General features: G+C 43.4%; 1 protein-coding gene across 3 annotated transcripts in view; it reads right to left on the bottom strand.

Annotated features, from left to right (window-relative positions):
- The window catches only part of CFAP97 (cilia and flagella associated protein 97), a 238557-nt gene that overhangs the window by 83743 nt on the left and 129884 nt on the right, over positions 1-24930 (bottom strand). Inside the window, exon 6 of one of the 3 annotated variants that reach the window (XM_029586652.1) lies at positions 20618-20695. The exons of the other annotated variants lie outside the window; for them this stretch is intronic. Coding sequence (XP_029442512.1) covers positions 20633-20695 — 63 coding nt within the window. The 3' untranslated portion in view covers positions 20618-20632. Of the gene's footprint in view, positions 1-20617; positions 20696-24930 lie in introns of those variants that run through there. 3 annotated transcript variants of the gene reach the window in all.

Raw genomic sequence — 24930 nt, forward strand, 5'->3', positions numbered from 1 at the left:
AAGGAGGATTTCATGGATATTCCATCTGATCCCCTTTTGGACTTGCCTCAGCACACCTCTCCTCCACAAGATCTTTACTATTCCAAATTTTTTAATAAGCTAGCAAAGACTCTAGCCAACAGTGTAAGGAAAGAAAAGGACTAAAGAACAGGTAATTTGGACTCCTTCAAATTTCTCCACCCTCAAGATGATGCTGTCGCTATTCTGGTTCACAGGCTTTTCCAGGACCTTTAGATGAGGATGTGGCAGGAAGCTGGACTTGAAATATAAAGTCCACTTTACGATTTGGGCTTATCCAATTTACTGCACCACTCGGTGGTAGAGGAATCAATGAACTGGGCTAACACATCTATAATCACTAACATATCCCTCGGGAAAACCACAAAGACACTGGATGCACTTGGGAAAAAGGTCTTCCAAGGTTCCATGCTGAATGTCTGGATTGCAGCTCACCAACGTATCCAAAAGCTAAAACCCTTAACAGCATTGTCAGACTCAGAACAGCCAGACTTCTTCAAGCAGTGGAAAATGTGGAGAAATGCAAAAAGCACCTTATTTGCTCTGTATATGAAGCTTTTGGTACTGTGGCCAGGATGTCTGCTGCTTTTATAGTGTTCTGAAGGCCAAACCAGAGGCAAGTGGCCTTATGTGCATGATCATCTCGCAGATGTACCACGTATAAAGGACAGCTTGTATGGTGACAAGATTAAAGAGATGATGGCTTTTGATCAAGGAACTTCAATCTATACTATAATTATCAGTTGCAGCTAGTGACCAATAGGTTCCTGCCCATTGCCAGTACTTTTCTTACAAACAACTGTTTATTTATTTAAAACACTTATATGCCGCAGCCATTCCAAAGGCATCCCTTCCGCTCTTTATTGAGTCATCAAGCTCCCTCCTCATACTCTTCAGCAGCAGCAGCTGCCTGCTCAAAGTCCTCAGAGGGAATGGTGTCAGTCCAAAGCTCAGCAGCAGATGCAGTCCAAGCAGGGCACCAGTTTTTGATGACTTTGAGACCCACCTTCTCACCTCTTCTGGTGGTGGGGGAAGGGAAAGGGTTCAGTCCTTCCCTCCATAGTGGCTCTGGATCACCAAGGACTGATGGGTCTTGAAAATTGTGGTGTATGGGTACTGTTTACCCTTCACTGTAACCAAACAGTTTTCAGTCTTCAACTTTGACCCTTCTTAGTCTGCCCAACTGCAGATGGAGTTGCTCCTCCTTCAGAAAGTGGTCAAACCTGTACCACAGGTGCCCTCGAACTGGCAGCCCACCCACCACCTTTGGGCGCCCTGCGGCACTTCTCCATTGCCATGGGAACAGAAGAGAAGAAAAAAAATATCACCTGTAACTGAAAAGGAAAAAAAACAGAACTGCAATGTGAGGGAGAGACCCGATCGGAAGCCCCTCCCCCCCCCCCCCCCCCCCGTCACCAGGGGCAGCTCTGACCGTTGAAAGGCGCCCTGCCACCAGGTGCCACGCATCGCGCGCCAAAGGGGCCCTCCCCTTTGTGCACCCCTTAGTGCAACCTGTAGTGCAAATGGCCAGTTAATATCTTTGCAAATGAATATCTCTCCTTTGTTTAATATACTTCCTGTTATCCCTTTTTGCTCAATTGTTAAAAATCCTGCATTTTGGGCTTTTGTAAACCGTTGTGATGGCTTTACCGAATGACGGTATATAAAACTCACTAAATAAATAAATAAATAAATATGGCCAGGAAGTCTATTCCTGCTACTTTCTAATCACCAAGAAGGCAGGGGGATTGAGGCCTATCCTGGACTTGTGAAGATTATTAAACCAGTAGTTTATTCAAAGGTTCAAGATGCACTCGCTCCAAATGATTCTCCCTTTCATTTAACCGAGTAATTGATTGTTACACTGGATCTAAGACTCTTATGCAGAAATTCTCACTCATCCCGCCCATCAAAAGGAAAAATTACTACCGTACCTACCTGATGATTTCCTTTCCTCTAAGGAAGGCAGGCCAAGCTACACAAGTGGGTTATATACCTCTACCAGCAGATGGAGATGGAGTAAAGATGACGTCACGGACATATAGCCCTGTCCCAACATCAGCTTGCCGGTATTCTCTTGAAAAGCCAAACTGTGGACAAACTGATTAGACTTGAACATGATTAACAGTCAACCACTCAGGCTTCCAACCAATTTGGAACATTGAGCACAAGTAAATTAACATTCACTGAACTTAGGGACTGGTCATAACACTTACCAGTCTTTTAATAAGTAAACAGGAACACCACTCTGTATCGTCCTTATACAAGGACGAACTAATAGGCAAGTCGGCAGCAGAGGACAGGTTATGGATTGGCCGGCTTTCCTTAGAGGAAGGGAAATTATCAGTAAGTAGTAATTTTTCCTTCCTCTGCACTCAGGCAGGCCAATACACATAAGTGGGATGTTCCAAAGCTACTCTTGAACAGAGCGGTAGGTTGTCCACGGTCCCATCAACATTGTACGTGTGAAGGTGGCATCCTCCTGTCCACAAACATCCAAGAGGCAATACTTGGAGCAAGTGTGTAAGGAGGACCAAGTCTCTGCTCTGCCATCCTCAACAGGAGACAACACAATACCGTCTGCCCACAATACTGTCATAGCCCAAGTGGAAAATGTCCTATCCTGTGTAGGCAATGGAACCTCGGCATCCACATAGTCGGCCCAGATGACTTGTTGTACCCTGTTGGCTATAGTCACTCGCATCACTGGTCAACCTTTTTTATCTCCACCATACAGCACAAACAGTCACTCAAACTGTCTGAAGGAGTTAGTAATTTTCCAGTACCGCATTCAATGTCGCTTGACATCCAAGGCACGTGACAGACGATATTCACGTCCATCTCTATTCCTGTCCCATGTGGGCAGGAACCTAAACTAATTCAAATGAAACTCTGAAACATTGTTCAGCAAAAAGAAAAAAAAGGTACTGTTCTAACCTGTACCGCCCCCAGAGCCATTCACAGAAACGGCTTACAGCAAGAAGGAGCCTGCAGCTTTGAAACTGGTTATGCTAAACAGATAACCAAGAAACTCAAGACCAAGCTAAGATCCATAAGAAGCACTGGTAGCCACATGGGAGGACATAAATGCTTAACTCCCTTTACCTACCGTCTGGTTCTGTTCAGGTTGGCAATGTCCTACCACTGACTCGTTTTTCACAATAAGTGAGAGCTTCTACTTGTACCGTCAAGGTGCTAAGGGCCAAGCCTTTAAGCAAAATCTCCTGTAAAAATTCCAGTGTCAGTAGAATGGCAACTGTGAAAGGATGAAAACCTCACTCCTCACACCAGCCCTCGAACAGTCTCCAGACTCCAGTGTAAGCTAGAAATGTAGAAAAGTTTCTGGCCCAGAGCATAGAGGAATTCACTGCAGAAGAATAACCACGCTTCAGCAACCTAGCCCTCTCAAGGGCAAAATCATAAGTCAAAAATGACCCAATCGTCATGCAGCATGGACTCCTGATGCAATACATCTTTCCTAAATAGAAGTCTGAGAATACTGCTAGATTCTGAAGAATAGCCTACCATGCCCTTCAGCTAATTTGGAACCCAAAGAAGTACAGTTTTGGTCTGCCTTGCAAACTTTTTAATGATCCAGGTTATCAACAGCTATAGCGGGAAGGCATACCACATCCCGACCCATGGCCAGACCTGGACGAGAGCATAGATGCTTAGTGGTCTCGGATCACTTCTGCGACTGAAAAACCTTGGCACTTCCACAAGTAAATACAGATATGGGCGACTTCAGCACATTACTATGAGTTGAAAGGCTCTGCCTGCCAACTCCCCCTCTCGCAGGTCCAAGTCCCACCTGCTGAGAAAGACAGCCCTTACATCCTGATAATGTAGAAGGCAGATATGGCCTGCAGATGTAGATCTGCCCACACTATGAATGCAGCCATCTTCACAGACATCTGACAGCTCCTGATTTTGCCTTAATGATTGATACAGGCCTCAGCCAGTCAGCGAACCGCAAGAATGCAGGCTAACAGTGCATACTTCCAACCAATCGATTGCCCACTGTTGCCCTTTGGCCCCGAAATCTTGCATCTGTCGTGCATACCAACTCAACCAGTGTCTCCCAGGAAACTCCCTTCCTGAGAAGATCCGCTCGTAACCACCACTGCAACCGAACGCTCACCCCCAATGATAAATGAAGTCTCACCATGTAGCTCTATGCCTATGGAACCCATTGGTAGAGTGACATACCCCGAAGGGGCGCCGCATGCGCCCCTGTCCAGGGGCCAACATTCACAGTGGCTGCCTCAACTCTAGGACAAGTAGATGAGTCTGTACCATCAGGCAAATAGGCATGAACTTGAGCATCTAAGTTCCACATGCAATTGACTGGCAGAAAAGAAAAATCTGCCCTGTCCCACACACCAAGACACTCCTGCGCCTGAGGCGACCACAAACTATTCTTGGCCAAGTTCACCACTCAGCATAGGTCCAGGAGCAAAGAGAACACCTAATCTCTCCTGTATGCTGAGATCAAATCAACTAGTCTTATACAGATATATTAGAAATGTCCTCCTTGTGCAGATGGCCTTGAGTTGGACTTCACTAACACTCTCCACCTTGGTCAACGCATTATGTGTCCCACTACTTAATAATCCCAGAAACAAATACAATTTCCTCTTGCCAACAATTGACCACTTGTTACATACCTTATCCTAATCGCTATGTTAGATTTCAGTAATTTAAAATGTTGTTTCTCATAATGTGTTATGTAATTGTTTCTCATAATGTGTTATGTAATTTTTAATTATTTCCCAGTTTTCGTTTCCTTGTTCTCTGTAAGACACACGTGTTATGTCATCCCAAAGTTATATGTAAACCGAAGTGATTAGTAACATTGTTACCAGAACCTCGGTATATTAAAAAAAAGTTAAATAAATAAATAAATAAGAAGGCCCTTGGTGCAGTACCTAGCGCGAAGGGCAGTGCCTGAAACTGATCATAATGTCCCAGAATGACAAACCGCATGTTCCTGATGCATGGGAATACGTAGATATGCCTCCGACTGAACAAAAAAAAGATGCGAGAAATTTCCTCATTTGCACTTCCATCATTACGGAAGGTAGAGTTTCCATATGGAAACGAGGCTCCATCGAATTCTGGAATGGGCCGAGAAGATGCTCTCTCTTTCCTGTGCCAAAACCACTCTTACTAGTTGAGTGGAATGTTAACTATTTTTCTTGTAAAATTCAATAAATATATTTACAAAAAAAATCAGTTGTATTCATTATTTTATAGTTAATACAAACTAATCAATCTCATGATGCTTGGCATGCTGAGGTAACTCTACTATGAGGTTCTCAAGTCTTCCTTGGTCATGCAAACACAACTTTAGTGTATGTCATCTGTGCTGCAGGCATGGCTAATGATCATTGTTGCAGCCTTTCTTTCTCATAGGCCTCGCTATGTAAGAGGTATTGGCTGCTTCCTTTGCGGGCTTAACCTTAGGGTTAATGCTGGATGCCTTGTACCTAGAAGGCATGGTGGTAATTTATTTTTTTTTTTATTGTCCATGAAACAAAAGGAATATCATTGGTAAAGGTTGCTAGTGTTAAAAATTGTCATACCAGATATAACATTCTAAAAAGCTTTCATGAGAGAGAAGCCTTACTTTGCTTGTGACTCCCTTCCCCATTTTTTAAATACAGGTTTAGCCAACTAGAGCAAATGTATAATGGGAAAGCAAATAATAGGGATTTTTTTTTTAATGTCATTGTTCTTACTGCCCTGCTGATCAGCATGCAACTGCCACTATCCTTGGTTTTTTTTTTAAACCCAATTGTTTCCTCCTGCTCCTTAGCCTTCCAATTCAGGCTGAACTGGGGGCTGGGATCCTGGTGCCATAAACCATCATTTGCAACTATCTGGGAATTTGTCTCCTGTTTTATAATTCTTCCTTCCCTGCCCCTAACATTGCCTAGTCTGGCCATTGCAGTGACAGTCTTTTAACTTGGTGCCATGCTCCAAACTCCTAGAACCTTGCAATGATGGGCTCTGAATCTGGCCACTAGATGACACTCGTGAGCAATGACTACATCATTCCTAGATGAGCACACATTTGAGAATTAAACCCTAGTCTCCCAAATAGTACAAAAATGATGCTGCTGCTGGGCCAAAAAATTAATCTCAACACCAAGATGTCAAATATATTTTGTATCTTTTTATTGGTCACAAATTATGCAGTTAAGTAAGAGGGTAATAGTAAAGCAAATGTGCTTACCTGTATGTGGTGCTCTGTAGACAGAAGGGTGAATTAGCTATTACATGTGGATGATGTGGATGATGTGATCTGGTGCAGCTAACACCCAGGAAAGAGATCTAGGCGTCATAGTGGATAATACATTGAAATAGTCTGCTCAGTGTGCTGCGACATTCAAAAAAGCAGTGGGAATTATTAGGAAGGGAATGGTGAATAAAACAGAAAATGTCATAATGTCCGCACCTTGGGGCGGATTTTAAGAGCCCTGCTCGCCTAAATCCGCCCAAATCCGGGCGGATTTAGGCGAGCAGGGGCCCTGCGCGCCGGTGCGCCTATGTTCAATAGGCCTACCGGTGCGCGCAGACCCCGGGACTCGCGTAAGTCCCGGGGTTTGGCGAGGGGGGCGTGTCGGGGGCGGGCTCGTTTGGCGCGGCGTTTTGGGGGCGTGTCGGCAGCGTTTTGGGGGCGGGCCCGGGGCGTGGTTACGGCCCGGGGCGGTCCGGGGGCGTGGCCGCGCCCTCCGTACCCGGCCCCCAGGTTGCGTCCCGGCGTGCTAGCGGCCCGCTGGGATTTACGTCTCCCTCCGGGAGGCGTAAATCCCCCGACAAAGGTAAGGGGGGGGTTTAGACAGGGCCGGGCGGGTGGGTTAGGTAGGGGAAGGGAGGGGAAGGTGAGGGGAGGGCAAAAGAAAGTTCCCTCTGAGGCCTCTCCGATTTCGGAGCGACCTCGGAGGGAACGGGGGTAGGCTGCGCGGCTCGGCGTGCGCCGGCTATACAGAATCGATAGCCTTGCGCGCGCCGATCCAGGATTTTAGCGGCTACGCGCGTATCTACTAAAATCCCGCGTACTTTTGCTTGCGCCTGATGCGCCAGCAAAAGTACGCCAATTTGCGCTGTTTGTAAATCTACCCCCTTGAGTATTGTGTACACTGCTTTTTTGAATGTCGCAGCACACTGAGCAGACGATTTCAATGTATTATCCACTATGACGCCTAGATCTCTTTCCTGGGTGTTAGCTCCTAATATGGAACCTAACATAGTGTACCTAACTAATATGGAACCTAACAGTGTAAGTACAGCATGGGTTATTTTTCCCTATATGCATCATCTTGCACTTATCCACATTAAATTTCATTGGCCATTTGGATGCCCAATTTTCCAGGCTCACAAGGTCCTCCTGCAATTTATCACAATCTGCTTGTGATTTAACTACTCTGAATAATTTGGAATCATCTGCAAACTTGACTACCTCACTCATCGTATTCCTTTCCAGATCATTTATAAATATATTGAAAAGCACAAGTCCTAGTACAGATCCTTGAGGCACTCCACTGTTTACCCTTTTCCACTGAGAAAATTGTCCATTTACTCCTACTCTCTGTTTCCTGTCTTTTAATCAGTTTGTACTCCACGAAAGGACATCACCACCTATCCCATGACTCTACAGCATCACCAAAATCTGTCCTTTTCTTTCTGAGAACACTAACAGAAACCTTATTCACTCTAACATCACCTCCCTTAGACTATTGCAATATGCTCCTCACAGGTCTCCCAGTGAGCCATCTCTCTCCACTATAATCTTTCCAAAATTAAGCTGTGTGATTTATCTTTCACCAAAGTCGCTACACCCATATAACTCCTTTCTTAAGTCACTACATTGGTTCCCTATCTGTCCCTTGACTGTCCCGCTTACAGACTCAATTTTTAACCATTGGCATAATAAATGAAATCTCACATCTTTTGTCTTGAATGTATGTCTTGTTTAGACTGTAAGCGCTACCTATTATGTAGGATCTCCTATATGCTTTTTATACAGCGTTGAATGTCAAGTAGTGGTACAGAAGTGTTAAGTAGTAGCAATAGTAATCATCTGTACAACACTGTGAATGTCTTGTAAAGGGGTCGACAATGCGAGGCCATTTTCAGTTTAGCGCAGATACCAGCTGCTGCTGCTGCTCTGTTGCAGGCTTGAGCCCCGAACTGGCAATATAGTCCCTTCCCCATGACGGCCTCAGGAGTCACATTTCACCAAACAATCTGCTGCTGCGGGGCCAGTCTCATGATTGTTAATGAGAGACTGGTCCCACAGCAGCAGAAGACGACTTTTGGTGAAACGCATCTCCTGCTGCTGCCCAGCCCATGACTTTGCTGTACATTTTCTCTGTCGGTGGCTGAAAACAGGAAATGCCCAGAATCCATCACTGGATCTCATCTCACTGGTGGATGAACAGACCTAGCACACTGCTCCAGAGCCCATCCCCCAGTGGTAGAATTGAGAGGGAGGACACAGTGGCCTAGGCCCTGAGAATGTATATCTGAGCCTTTGGATATGGGTGAAAGCCTGTGTATGTATGGGTATGTGTGCATGCGTTTGCATGTGGGAGAGAGTGCCAACGTGTGTGTGCATGACTGCATGTAGGAAAGTGTGTGTGAGTATGATTGCATGTGGGAGAGAAAGCGAGCATGTGTGCGAACACAAGCAATTGTATGTGGGAGAGAGCATGTGACAGTATGATTTCATATGGGGGAGATGGCGCGAGAGAGCTGTGTGTGATTACATGTGGAAGCAAGCATGGTTGTGTGTGTCTGCATATGGGGGAAAAAGAAGCAAGCGTGTGTGATTGTATGTGAAGAAGAGAAAGGAGGTTTATATGTGATTGTATGTGGAATAGAGAGAACGTGTGTATGTGTTGGAGAGTTTGTGCGAGAGGAAAAAATTTGTGCGCACCCTCCCCCATCCCAACAAATTTATGACAATCTCTGGGTGACTGGAAATCAAAACTTCTCAGGTATAGAAAGTAGGCGGTTTGTTTTTTTTTGTTTTGTTTTTTTAAATCGTTATACAATTTAATTATTGGGTGTTATTTGATGTGTCTGCTGTTTTTAAATTTTTATTGGTATTTTAAAAAATTGTTAAGATTGTGTACAAGTTTTTAATTATCTGTTATTCTATTCATCAGCTGTTTTGAAATATTTATTCTTTTTATTGGAATGGTTTTACTATTATGATTATTTTATATTCTTAATTTTGTTGTCTGATGTTTTATGAGGCATGGTAATGTTTGTTTTTCCACTGTTGCACTGCATACAGAGTTTGGCTTGTTGTAGTTCCCAGTTCATCTTTTGTCTGCTTGTTTCTATTTATATTTTTTATGGTCACTTTATTCTGAATTTGCTGAGGTTCCGCATGTTTGACTGAGGAAGTGTTCTAGCTAGCATGCAGTTTCTGTGTAGGGATCTATAGCAGCCTAACCTGTTCTGTTTTGCTAATAGGGAATGTATTAGGGAGGAGGGAGTGACATATTTATTTTTTTTACAATTTTGTTTTTATGTGGGGAAACATCAGTTTCAATCATTTTTACATAAACATTTTAACTGAAAATTAACGTCAACAAAATATTCAAGAGTTGTGTGAAAGGAATCCGGCAGATCAGGATGCCAAGTGGCATGTGGCATTCAAGAACCAGAATTACCTAACACGATTTAAATCTTGGCATCCACTTCAAAAAGGTTACCTACCCCCTGGTCTAGTAGAACTTTAGAAATGATAAATAGTAATAGTATATGTATTAGTTGGATTAGGTGCATCTGAATAAGGCCATGAATATTTTTAATGGTATTCTAGAAACATCAGAAGATTTGATAATTTGATAGGGCCACATAAGAACATAAGAAGTTGCCATACTAGGTTAGACTGAGGGTCCATCAAGCCCAGCATCCTGTTTCCAACAGTGGCCAATCCATGATGCATGTACCTGGCAAGTACCCAAATATTAAATAGATCCCATGCTACTAATAATAGAAATAAGCAGTGGCTATTCCTTACATCAACTTGACTAACAGTTTTTGGCCTTCTCCTCCAAGAATGTGTCCAAACCTTTTTTAAACCCAGCTAAGCTAACTGCCTTAACCACATGTTCTGGCAACTAATCCAGAGCTTAATTGTTATGTTGAGTGAAAAAGAATTTCCTCAGATTTGTTTTAAATGTGCTACTTGCTAACTTCATGTAATGCCCCCTAGTCCATCTATTATCTGAAAAAGTAAACAACCGTGAAGGGGAGTTTCTGGCAAGCAAGGTGACATTACCTCAGACTGGCAAGGGTGGCTATATTGAGGGAACACAGCAAGCGAAACATTATGATGGGCACAGACTTCAACAGGACATATTTTTCCCTTCTTTGTTACAAAGTTATAACAACTGTGGGGAGGGGCTGACCATTCTTTGGCTTTTACATTCAGCCTAGGCCTACTTCTGCAATTTTACTCCATGCAGGTGAGACAGGTCACCCTTGTACTTGTGAAGGAACACATCAATCAGTATCTAAAGAGAAATCAACAATAGCAGTAAAATTACAGAACAATGGTAAGGACTTAGCCTTTGGTCAGCCTTTTACAATGCAAAGTTGCATTTGGTGTAACAAGGCAGGTTAGAAATCATCAGATGTTGCTGTGTGCACAGACAGGGAGAGGTCCTACCTTCAAGAAACAGACAATGGTTATAAAATTGCACATACAAAGTTGTAAAGTTGTATTGGTTAATTTATTTGCTTTAACAAACATTTGCAGTCAAGAATATCCACACAGAAAGGATGTCCTCACCCACTCTCAAACTAGATGTGTGTGTTAAGAGTCTCGGGGGTGGGGGGGGGGGGGAACAAGAAAGAGGATCTTAAAAAAGGTTCAGGTGCCAACTATCAGGCCAATACAGTAAAGTGCGGCCGCAGTTACCCTGCTTCTAACCCGCTTTCTACTCACAATTTGGCCGCGTTAGTCCAACCTGCGATTCACTATCCCTTTTAACCCATCCTTACCGCTTATTTAAATCAAAGGGTAACCCTTTCTGCCCACGGCATGTATATGAGATGTAAACGATCGGATTAGCTATTCCCTCCCATACAGTAATGCGCGCCCCGATTATCGCTTTTTAAACCTGCAGTTTTGCCGCACGTTTAACCTGCTAATTTACCGCCTACCTTTACCCCTGCGTTAGAGGCAGGGGTAAGGGTAGGCGGCAAACTTTCCCCCAGCCCCCGCTCACCTGCCCTGGCCGCGTCCATGGGTGCCGGTCTCCGGGGCAGCCCCAGTCCTCTCTACCCTCCTCCCGAAGCAACTTTAACCAAAAGAAAACCTAAAAACCTAAAATCCCCTCCTCCCGAAGCAAGGCAGGCGAAAAGCGACTCGACATGTAAAGTATTGTGAATAAGTGTAACCAAAGTAAACTTACTTTTTCTTTCTTTCAGCCCTCTCTGCCCTCCTCCAGAGGCGCGCACCGCGGCTCCCCTGCCTCCCAGGGGCAGCCGGCGGCGAAAGCGGCTTCCAGCGGCCCCCGCCAGCGAAGATGGACGAACGCACGCCCGTAGTGCACGGGTGCTCAAGCCAGCGAAAGCACATGAACGGGCGTGCGTGACGTCACGGTGTATGTTCATAAGCTTTCGCTGACTTGGGGGCCCATCAATTTGGGCGCTCAAGCCAGCGAAGGGCATGACATCACGGCGTACGTTCATACGCTTCGCTGGCTTGAGCGCCCAAATTGATGGGCCCCCAAGTCAGCGAAAGCTTATGAACATACACCGTGACGTCACGCACGCCCGTTCATGTGCTTTCGCTGGCTTGAGCACCCGTGCACTACGGGCGTGCGTTTGTCCATCTTCGCCGGCGGGGGCCACTGGAAGCCGCTTTCGCCGCCAGCTGCCCCCAGGAGGCAGGGGAGCCGCGGTGCGCGCCTCTGGAGGAGGGCAGAGAGGGCTGAAAGAAAGAAAAAGTAAGTTTACTTTGGTTACACTTATTCACAATACTTTACATGTCGAGTCGCTTTTCGCCTGCCTTGCTTCGGGCGGAGGGGATTTACTGTATAGGCGCTGTATAGCGCCTATACAGTAAAATGGATTGCGCTTCATGGACGCGCGTTGGACGCGGCTTGCATTTGCATGCCACTTAAATAGAGTATCGAGCGATATGTGATCCGAACTGTGAGTGCGGCAAACGCGGGTGCGCCCAGCCCTAACGCACCTCTTTCTACCGCACCTTACTGTATCGGCCCGTATGTGTCTGAACTGTATCACATATCAATTATCTATGGGTGCCTCTATAAGAACATAAGAATTTACCATACTGGGTCAGAGATCAAGGGTTCATCAAGCTCAGCATCCTGCTTCCAACAGTGGCCAAACCAAGCTACAAGAACCTGGCAAGTACCCAAATACTAGGAAGATCCCATGCTACTGATGCCAGTAGTAGTAGAGGCCATTCCCTAAGTCAACTTGATTAATAGCAGTTAATGGACTTCTCGTCCAAGAACTTATCCAAACCTTTTTTAAACCCAGCTACACTAACTGCACTAACCATATCCTCTGGCTACAAATTCCAGAGCTTAATTGTGCGTTGAGTGAAAAAGAATTTTCTCTGATTAGTTTTAAATGTGCTATTTTCTAACTTCATGGAGTGCCCCCTAGTCCTTCTATTAAACGAAAGTGTAAATAATCAATTTACATCTACCCGTTCTAGATCTCTCATGATTTTAAAGACCTCTATCAAAGCCCCCCTCAGCCATCTCTTCTCCAAGCTGAACAGCCCTAACCTCTTTAGCCTTTCCTCATAGGGGAGCTGTTCCATCATTGTGGAAAGTAAAGGTGATCATCTTTGCAATCTTAAAAGTTACTGACCAAGGGAAAAAAAAAATCATGAAATCACGAGAATTGCTGTTTAGTGGTCAATGGAGCTGTGTAACCTTGGGCATCTTACTTTCTCTCCTACTACATCTAACTTGCAAAGCTGATATTGGAAAAAAATGCTTGAATCTTAATTGTAAAAAAGTACAGTATAATTACAGAAGAAATTGGCCTGGCAGGTCAAATGCTTTAGGCAGACAGGCAGCAAGTCACAAAGCCATATATTACCATGGGCTGCAGTACTGATTTAGAAATGTGCTTACTGCAGTTCCCAGTACTTTAGAAAAATATCTCTCAGCAAATCTGCCACTACTGGAAAATGAAAACTGCCAAAACAGTCAAAATTCTTATAAAATGAGATGACAAATTAAACAAAAAATGCCATTCAACCAACTACGTAAAGTATACTTAAAGCCACTGGGAGGGATTTATAGCAGTGATGAACCAGTTATTTGGGACTCTTTCTAGGAAACAGTTATTGCACTGCCAAATAGAAGCAGTAACACTAAACCATTCTGGATTAAACCTACATCTTGTGTCACAAAGATGTGCTTCCAAAATAGGTTTTCACTGTAATAATAATTAAAAAGAATACCTGAAACATTTTGGCATACTATGACTTCTTGAAAGTAATTATGCAATTTTATAACAAACATTTTATGCTAACTTCTAAGGGCAATTTCTAATGTAATTCTTTTCAATTACAGTATTAAGATATACAATAAAGTAATACCTCTCACATGAAAATAAACTTCAAAATTCACATTATACAATACTTGGTTTGGATTTTCTAAGAATGGTAAAAAGGGTAAACTACAATATACAAGTCATCTGTGATTTCTGGAGCACTTTTGGAGCATGAAAAGGGATTTAAGAAGTTTGGAGAACATGAGATGATGAAAACTTTGCTACTGCTAAGTGACTTGAGATCATGTCTATGTAGTACAGGAACCCCCTGCTATTTAAATATTCTCCTGGGCTTCAGACCTGGCCTGGCCCCTCAGCACTGCTGTGTAAGAGACCCAGGTTTATTTCCTGGGTCTGATTTTCATTCCTCAGGTTGGCCAGGACTGGGAATATTGCACAGGCACTGTTCACAACCCTTGGAGAGAATTCCAGCTGTGAACTGTAGAGAGTTCCAGTCACTGTTCTATGGTAACACCTACTAGCTGGAACCATTGTACATGCATGCTAGATTTTGGAGGGAACTGCAATCAGTGGCTCCCAGCTAAGGATCGTAACTACAGTTGGCTGGACTAGGAAAGATTCCTCTATATTTATAAATACCCCTGAAATTTGTAATTGGTGATTAAGCTGGAAGCCCAAAGGAACAAAAGGAAATGGCTAAGCTAAATATACAGTTAAATTAAAAAAAATATGCTAAACATATTTAAACCATTCTGAGGGCAAGGACTTTAATTTGTGTGGGTATGTATTGTATACAATATGGGCCGGACTTTAAAAGCCCTATGTGCGTAAGTCCAGAGGATTTATGCACGTGGTGGTGGGGGGGGGGCTTACGTGCTTTGGGCCTATTTTTAAAAGGCCCGGCGATGTGAGTAAAGCCCCGGGACGCGTTTAAGTCCCGGGGCTTTACTAAAGGGATGGGGGCAGGGCGGAGCGGTCCGGGGGGCGGCATCAGAGGCCTCTGACACAGCGGCCATTGCCACTGTGTCGAAGGATCACGTGCCGGCAGGCACAGGTTCGCCGCGTGCGCTCCTTTTAAAATCTACCCCTATTTGCATAGTTATATTAATGGGCAAATGAACTAAAGCTGGGGTGCTATATTGCAACTCTGGAGAGCCACAAACCGGTCCGTTTTTCAGGAAAACCCTAATGAATCTGCATGAGATACTTGTATACATTGCCTTTACTGTATGCAGATACATCTCATGTATATTCAATTAAGCATATCCTGAAAACCTGGCTGGTTTGTGGCCCTCCAGGATTGCAGTTTGACACCTCTGAACTAAAGGGTTTCTCTCATTTTGGAGCAATTATTGAACTGTTTGCACTGGTGCAAATTCCAAGGGTAGTTTTATTTTGTTTTTTTTTAACCCAAGGGATTTGCACCAGTAATTAAGGCAAAACTACACAGGTAGTATGATTGTTGCCCCTGGAAAAAGTATTCGTGAAGATTTTCGCCTGCTTTTCCGATGGGTCTTTTTCTGTTGTTGTTTCCCCTGATCTAACCGTGCTCATCGGAATGCTGTTTTTCCTGTAGAGGTAGCTTTAAAAATTGCCCTCACCAGGTTTATGGAAAAAAACAGTGCTGAATACCTTTGGCTCCAAATTTGTTTGTAGCAGGGTACTTGATTTGCCTATTTCATATATCTTACAAAGCTCCTTGAATCTAACTAGTCCTTGGTTTCACTAGCCACTGAAACTCAGACTAAGTGAATCCCTAACAGCTGACTGCCTTGACACCTGTTCAAATTTATTTATATTATGCCTTCTCCAGTTTCTCTTTTCACAGTACCACATTATAACATTGCAAAGTAGAAAAGACAGACAACTATTCTCTATACACATATGTGAATTTCTAGATTTTATTTATAATTCAATGGACCAATAATACAATATTTAATTTTTAATTCAGGTCTGTCAGACAGTTTGGTTCTAGCAATATGCTTCATAGTCCCAGTAAGAGAGTTAGTACTCTGTAGCCAAAGTACTCAGATTTGCAGGAACACATACAGTGGTTTGCAAAGTATTCAACCCCTTAACAAGTCAGCAGATCTATGTGGATTACAAATGACACAGTTCCAGACAGTATGTTTACTGCAAACCAGTATGTTCTTAAGATAAATCTTCAAAGTCATAATTCATTATTTCTCTGCATTTTTTGTAAAATAAAATTAAAAATTGAAAAATGCTGCTTGCATAAGTATTCAGCCCCTGTGCTGTGGAAGTTCCAAGTTTACACAATTAATAGATTTTGCCCTAACAACTGGTTTAGAATTGGCCTCTACCTGTGAATTATTAAAAACAAAGGTCAGCTTTTCAGGATAAAGGATCCCCTATTTCCAGAACATTTGGTCAAACTGTGAATCTGAAGGAAAGTTGTGAAAATGAAGAACTTTCTATGAATGAAGAATGAAGAATTTCTATGGAAATTAAAGATAAAGTTATAGACATGCACAGGATAGGAAAAGCATTTAGATAACCCAAAGAGCGTTGTTGGATCAATTGTGAGGAAATATAAGCTGTTTCATACCACTTAGAGAACTGCTTAGACAAGGCTGTCCCTCAAAATCAGAGCAAGGAGACTTATGAGGGAAGCCACAGAGTGGCCAACAATCACTTTAAAGGGGCTACAGCGCTCAGTGACAGACTGGAGTGCAGGTGCATCAGTCAACCATATCAAAAAGCTCTGCATACAACTGGCCTGCATGGGAGGGTGGCTTGAAAGAAGCCATTACTGAAGAAAACCTACATCAAAGCATATCTGGAGTTTGCCAAAAAGCATCAGAGTGACCCAGCTAAAATATGGGATAAGGTTTTATGGTCAGATGAGACAAAAACGAAGCTTTTAGGCCAAAATTAAAAATGCTGCGCATAGTGCAAACCTAACATTGCCCATTCCTCATCCAACACCATCCCGATAATAAAGTATGGGGGCGGCAGCATCATGTTGTGGGGATGATTTTCCTCAGCAAGGACTGGACAACTTGTTAAAACTGAAGGTCAGATGGACGGTGCAACATTCAAGGAGATACTGCAAGACAACCTCCTTCAGTCTTCTAAAAGCACAGCTGTTTACCTGTAACAGGTGCTCTCCTAGGACAGCAGGATATTAGTCCTCATAGATGAATGACATCATCAGATGAAGCCTGGCACGGAAAACTTTTGGCAAAGTTTCTAGAAGCTTTGACTGGCACACTGAGCACGCCCAGCATGCCACTATCTGCATGTTCACGCAAGGTCCCCCTTCAATCTCGTAACATAGCAAAATATGAGTGCAAACAAAAATAAGAAAACGCAAGAGAACCCAACTCTGCAGGGTGGTGGGTGGGTTTCCTGAGGACTAACATCCTGCTGTCCTAGGAGAGCACCTGTTACAGGTAAGCAACTGTGTTTTCTTCTAGGACAAGCAGGATGGCAGTCCTCACAGATGGGTGAATACCAAGCTCCAGGCTGTTCCCGGCAACAATCAAGACCAACAAGTACCAAACAAGGTGTGCCAACAGGCACAAAAACAATTGAGGTACTGTTGGAAGGTAGGGAGACAGCCTAGTCTCAAGTAGAGGGCCCTAGATAGGAATAGTTGGGCTTAAGTCTGGAAGAGATTGCATAGGACAGATTGGCTGAATTTACCACCTTGTTGACCATCTTTGGCCAAGCAGTAATGGGCAATGAAAGTGTGCAGGGAGCTCCATGTTTCAGCCCTGCAGATCTCAGTGACGGGGACCTCCCGTAATTGGACCACCAATGCCACCATAGCCCTCACAGAGTGAGCTTTAACCCGAGTTTCTAGCTGAAAGCCAGAATGCGCATAGCAGAATGAGATACAATCTGCTAGCCAGTTGGATACGGTCTGGTCTGTTTGTCCACCGCAACCCCCAGTCTGTTCTTATCAAACAATATGAACAGCTGAGTGTACTGTCTATGGCCTACTGAGCATTCTAAGTAGAATGCCAGAGCTCTCTTGCAGTCTAACATACGCAAAGTCCGTTCCCCGATGGGAATGGGGCCTCGAAAAAAAGATGGGCAACCAATGGACCAAGGTGAAAATCAGTCACGACCTTAGGCAGGAACTTGGGTTGCGTACAGAGATCATGAGAACATTTCATGTAAGTTGGTACGTCAACAAGGCCTAAAGCTCACTGACCCTGCGAGCCAAAGTAACTGCAACTAGGAATAGGATCTTCCAGGTGAGGAATTTCAACTCACAGGTGCACATAGGCTCAAAAAGAGGATGCATGAGCCATGCCAGCACAATGTTGAAATCCCAGGAAACCATGGGGGGGCCATAGAGGTGGCTTTAGCTGCAGCAGGCACCGCATAAAGCAACCTACAATAGGCTGTACTGAGATGGGTGTGCCGGCCACACCCCGATGGTAAGTACTAATCGCGCTCAGATGGACTCTGACCAAGGTGGTTTTAAACCCAGCCTCGGAAAGGCGCCATTAGTAGTCCAAGAATCTGGGAAGCGGGCATGTAAATGGATCTAATCCATGCCCCGCACACCACACTGAGAACCTCTTCCACTTCAATTTGTAAGACGTCCTAGTGGAAAGCTTCCTGGAAGCTACCAGCACCTGGGTGACACGTTCTGGGAAAGCCATGGGCTGAAGGAGTAGGCGCTCAACTTCCAAGCTGTCCAGGACAACAACTGGAGGATCGGATGGCGCAGAGTGCCCTGATTCTGTGTTATCAGATTGGGCGCAGTCCCCAGGAGGATAGGGACTGCGCCCAATCTGATTGACAGGGCCTGAAGAGGAGGAAACCAAACCTGCCTGTGCCAGTGAGGCACTATCAGGATTATGGTCCCCTGGTCCTACTGAAGCTTCAGGAGATTTTTCATGAGAAATGGAAGAGGACGGTACGCGTACAGTAGACCCGTGTCCCAATGAAAGGCGAAGGCATCGGCGGGTGGACGGCCATCTGTCCTGAATAGGGAGCAAAAAAAGTTGAAAGGGGAGGCGAACAGGACCACATCCGGAGACCCCCACAGGCAGTAAACAAACAAGTAGATAAAAGAGAGCTAATTAAAATAGTGTATCAATTTCTGGAAAGCATTTGACATAGTCCCTCATGAGAAAGGAAATTAAAAAATCATGGGATAGGGGACAGTGTCCTATTAAGGACTGTGAACTGGTTAAAAGATAGAAAACAGAAAGTGGGGCTAAATGGTAAACTTTCCCAATAGAGAAAGGTGAATAATGAGTGCCCCAGAGATCTGTTCTGGGACCAATGCTTTTTAATATATTTATAAACAACCTGGAAATGGAAATGAGTGAGGTAATCAACTTTACCCATGATAAAATTATTCAAAGTTGTTAAATCACAAGAGGATTGTGAGAATTTGCAAGAGGACCTTGCAAAACAGACTAGGCATGCAAATGGCAAATGAAATTGAATGTGGATAAGTGCAAAGTGATGCACTTAGGAAAGAGTAACAAATTATAGCTACAAAATGCATGGTTCCACATTAAGAATCAACGTAAGGAAAAGGATCTAGGTGTCATCACTGATATTACGTTGAAATCTTCTGCTCAGTGTGCAGCAGCAGTCAAGAAAGCTAACAGAATGCTAGGAATTATTAGGAAAGTAACGGAGAATAAAACAGAGAATATCATAATGCCTATGTATCGCTCCATGGTGTGACCTCATCTTAAGTATTATGTGCCATTCTGGTCACCACATCTCAAAAAAGATATAGCAGAATTAGAAAAAGAACAGAGAAGAGCAATCAAAATCATTAAGGGGATGGAATGTTTCCCCTATGAGGAAAGGTTAAAGAGATTAGGACTCTTCAGCTTGAGAAAAGCTGAGGGGAGGTATGATAGAGAGCTATAAAATAATGAGTGGAGTGGAACGAGTAAATGTTAATTGGTTATTCATGCTTTCAAAAAGTACAAAGACTAGGGGAGACACAATTAAGTTACTAGGTGATATATTTAAAACTAATAAGAGAAAAGTTTTTTATTCAACATATAATTAAGTTCTGGAACTTGTTGCTAAAGAATGTGGTGTAACTGCATTTAAAAAGGTTTAGATAAGTTCCTGGAAGAAAAGTCCATAAACCATTATTAAGGTGGAGTTGCAGAAATCCACTGCTTAACCCTAGGATAAGTAAGAACATAAGAACATAAGAAAATGCCATACTGGGTCAGACCAAGGGTCCATCAAGCCCAGCATCCTGTTTCCAACAGTGGCCAATCCAGGCCATAAGAACCTGGCAAGTACCCAAAAACTAAGTCTATTCCATGTAACCATTGCTAATGGCAGTGGCTATTCTCTAAGTGAACTTAATAGCAGGTAATGGACTTCTCCTACAAGAACTTATCCAATCCTTTTTTAAACACAGCTACACTAACTGCACTAACCACATCCTCTGGCAACAAATTCCAGAGTTTAATTGTGCATTGAGTAAAAAAGAACTTTCTCCGATTAGTTTTAAATGTGCCCCATGCTAACTTCATGGAGTGCCCCCTAATCTTTCTACTATCCGAAAGAGTAAATAACCGATTCACATCTACCCGTTCTAGACCTCTCATGATTTTAAACACCTCTATCATATCCCCCCCTCAGTCGTCTCTTCTCCAAGCTGAAAAGTCCAAACCTCTTTAGTCTTTCCTCATAGGGGAGTTGTTCCATTCCCCTTATCATTTTGGTAGCCCTTCTCTGTACCTTCTCCATCACAAGTAGCTAGGAATATATCTACCTCTTGGGATCCTGCAGGTACTTGTGACCTGGATTGGCTATTGTTGAAACCATATTGGGCTTGATGGACCTTTGCTCCGACCCAGTATGGCAAGTCTTATGTTCTTTAGAGTTGAGAGTAGTTCCGAAGAACTGCAGATAGGCAGATGTGGTTCCACAAAAATGGCAATAAGAAGGCTGAGAACTACAGACCAGTTAGTGGTGAGTAAATTAATAGAATTGCTACTAAAATAGACAATAGTGCAGTTTCAGGAATCGGCCAAATTAGAAGATCCAAGACAGCATGGTTTTTATCAGCAGTGGGTCTTATCAGATAAGTCTGAACAATTTCTTTGACTGGTTAACCAGAGAGTTGGATCTGGGAAAGCATTAAATGTAATGTGTGCTTGGATTTCAGTAAAGCCTTTAACATGTTCTGCATAGGCAATTTATAAATAAATAGTGTCTGACTGACTGGATTAGAAACTGGTTGAGTGGGAGGCAACAAAGAGTAGTGGTAAATGGAGTTTACTCCGAGGAAAGGGACATTACTAGTGGTGTGCCTCAGACATTGGTTCTTGGACTGGTTCTTTTCATCATTCTTCTAAGTCAGGGGTCAGGAACCTTTTTGGCTGAGAGAGCCATAAACGCCACATATTTTAAAATGTAATTCCATGAGAGCCATACAATATGTTTAAAACTAAATACAAGTAAATGTGTGCATTTTATGTAAGATCACACTTTTAAAGTACAATAAGTCTCTGAAAATATTACACCAGGCCTTAAGACACCAATACATCTCCTATTAGGAAAACAGACCAAGTCAGGCTGCTATAGAGTCCTACACAGAAACTACACGCCAGCAGAAAACCTCACCTGAATCACATGCTGTCCCTCACCTAACATAGAATAAAGAGACCAAAACGCATAACAAGAAGCATGCAGAAAAAACTGAATTGGAAACTGCAACAACGCAGAGTCTCTGTATGCAGTGTAACAAAGGAAAAAAGAAACATCACCCATCCTTATAAAACAAATCAAGAAATATAAAATCATCAGCAGTAAAACTGTACTAACAAAAAGAACATATTTCGAAACAGCTGATGAGTGGAATATCCAATAATTAAAAACTCATATAAAACATTTCCAGATACCAACAAAATATTTCAAAATAGCAGACACAAAGACCCAGTAATGAAAAATAATAAGGATACAAACATTTTTTTGCTCTGCATACCTGGGAACGTTTGATATCCAGGTGTCCCGAGATTGTTCTGAATTAGCAGGAGGTGGGGTGGTTTGCTTGGAACTTTCTCCTCTCTCAGTCACATACCAGCGCTCTCTCTCACACTGGCTCTCAATGACACACCTATACACACATGCTCTCAGTACTCACATATACACATGTTTTTTTCTCTCACTTATATAGGCTCTTAATTACACATTTACACACATGCTGTCTATCTTTTCACGCTTACACACACACACAGGCTTTCAATCACATAAATACATGCTGTCTTTTTCTCTAACACACAGACTCTCATTCACATGCTTACAAACATGTCCTCTCTTTCTCTCATTTACACACAGGCTCTCAATCACATACTCACATGCTCCTTCACCTAAATCAGCTCTCAATCACACTCAGACACACATGGTCTCTCTCTCTCATTTAAACACAGGCTCTCAATCACATACTCACATGCTCCATCACCTAAACCAGCTCTCAATCACACACAGACACACATGATCTCTCTCTTACTTATACACACAGGCTCTTAATCATACATACACATGATTTCTCTCACACACAAAGGATCTCAATCATACACACATACTCTTTCACACAAACAGGTTTTCAATCACAAACTTTCACATACAGGTTTCCAATGGTAAACTTACATTCATGCTCTCTCTCTCTCTCACAGGCAGGCTCTCAATCACAGACATACTCTCTTTCACATGTACAGGCTCTCAATCATTCACATACATGCAATCTCTCACTCTCACACACACACACACACACACACACACACACACACACGCCCCCCCGCGGCCCGGAAGAGGAAGTGGAGAGTATCGGGTGCCTGCGCGACAAGAAGAGGCCACGCTGGTGCGCTCGGCATCGGCCCGAAGAAAAGAAGACTGCAGCGCGGCTCGGAGGAAAATGAAGAGCTTCAACCGCGGCCGATGGGTGAATGCTCGCTCATTCACTCTCTCTCTCCCCCACCCCGGGAACGCGCGGCAGCAGCAGCCTCCTCCCAACGCTAACCTCTTCATTTTCAGCCCTCGCGGAGTCCCATCGGCCGCGGTTGAAGCTCTTCATTTTCCTCCGAGCTGCGCTGCAGTCTTCTTTTCTTCGGGCCGATGCCGAGCGCACCAGCGTGGCCTCTTCTTGCCACGCAGGCATCCGATACTCTCCACTTCCTCTTCCGGGCCGCAGGGGGGGGGGGCGGGAAGAAGAGAGCACGCCGGTGCCGCTGACTCCAGCTGTCCTGCCGCGTTCCGCCCGGGCTGACAGCATTTGAAGCCCGGGCGGAGGAGGACCGGGGAGCAGCTGGGTCAGCGGGAAAGTGTGGTGACTGTCTGCGAGCCAGATGCAGCCCTCAAAAGAGCCATATCTGGCTCGTGAGCCATGGGTTCCCGACCCCTGTTCTAAGTGATACCGTGGGAGGATTATCAGGATGGTTTGTCCATTTGCAGTCAATATAAAACTCTTCAACAAGTTAGACAACTAGTAAGTTATAGAAAACATAAGCAGTGAACTAGCAAAGCTTGAGGAATGGCCTAGACTCTAGCCGCTAAGATTTAATGCGAAAAAATGCAGAGCCATGCATTTGGGCTTCAAAAGCTAAGGGGGTGAAATTATTCTATGCACGAAACAAGAGCAGGATCTAGAAGTGATCATATCTGATGATCTTAAGCTGACCAAACAGGCAGATACAGTGACAGCAAAAGGCAGAAAAATGTTTGGGTGCATAGGGAGAGGAATTTTTAGCCAAAAAAAAAAAGGAGGCGATATTGCCCTTGCATAAGTTCCTGGTGAGACCATTTGGAATGACCGCATTTTCAAAAAGGATATAAACAGGATAGAGTCATTCCAGAAGGTGGCAACAAAAATAGTCACTGACCTTCGATGTAAAGCTCTTCTGACTGCTCTTCCCTCCCCCTCCTTTGCCCCAATGAGATGCAGAAAACTGTTCTTCCACTAGGGCTTGAAAAGTTTGATAGCCCCAGTGGAACACAGCAACAGAGCTTGAGAAGCCCGCAGAGCTCATAAAAAAAAATGTGCACAACTCCTTGCTGCATTGGGAATAAAGTATGTACACAACTGCAGATAAAACTGTGAGCTCTGAACACACCTTATTGCAGGGCTTTCCAAACCTGTCTTTGGGACTCCACAGTCAGTTGGGTTTTCAGGATATCCAGAATGAACATGCATGAGAAAAATTTGCATATATGCAGATGACATTCAACTGATTCTACCAGTAGAGGAATCAATTGAGAAAACACTGAATTTTGCAATGATGTACATAGACATAATAAAACAGCTTTTAAACCAAATGGAACTAGTAATAAACATAGAAAAAACCGAATTTATACACCTTGAACAAAAAAACATTGTAAGAATCGAAAATCCCATCAAAATTAAAAATGACAAGACAATCGAGCTAACCAATAAGGCTAAAAACCTAGGAGTAATTATAGACACCGAACTCAGCCTTAAGCAACACATATCAATAAAAGTGAGAGAAGGCTATGCCAAACTAATGATCCTTAGAAGACTAAAACCCTTATTAACTCAAGATCACTTTCGCACAGTACTACAAGCACTAATATTTGCTAGCACAGACTACTGTAACACACTTTTCCTAGGTTTACCATACACCACAATCAGGCCACTACAAATACTACAGAACTCAGCTGCAAGAATACTAACTGGAAAAGGAAGAAGAGATCACATCACCCAAACACTTGCTGATTTGCACTGGCTCCCAATAGAACAAAGAGTCCAATTCAAAACACTTTGCATAGTTCATAAACTAATAAACGACGAAAAGGCCGACTGGCTAAACACTGCCCTACGATTACATGTCCCTCAAAGAAATCTCAGATCAGCGAATAAAGCTCTACTAACCATACCCTCAGTCAAAACAGCAAAATTGAGCCAAGTTAGAGAGAGAGCGCTATCCTTGGCAGGACCGTTATTATGGAACACATTACCACTTGAGCTTAGACTTATGAAAGAACTAAAACTCTTCAAAAAGAGCTTAAAAACTTGGCTATTCAAAAAAGCATTTCACAGTGAGGTCGCTGAATAACAACAAATTCCTACAGCTGAAAGCCACCTATAAAAAGCAGAATGTTACTTTTTGCTTTAATCATAATTTAATTTTAAATTAAAACAGTTATCACATATGATTACCACAGTATCATATAAAACAGTATCTCAAACACACTTCTCATTTAGAGTATATTATGAACTATGTAACCGTAAAATATTGGCACCCCATGGATAACTTAGAAAGCAAACCAAACCTATTTTGTGCCTAAATGTAAACCGTTGTGATGGTGCATCACTAAACGACGGTATAGAAACGTTTTTAAATAAATAAAAAATAAATAAATCTCCATGGTATACAAATTTATCTCTTGCAT

Source organism: Rhinatrema bivittatum, chromosome 1 (genome assembly GCF_901001135.1).
Source record: "Rhinatrema bivittatum chromosome 1, aRhiBiv1.1, whole genome shotgun sequence".
NCBI lineage: Eukaryota > Metazoa > Chordata > Amphibia > Gymnophiona > Rhinatrematidae > Rhinatrema > Rhinatrema bivittatum.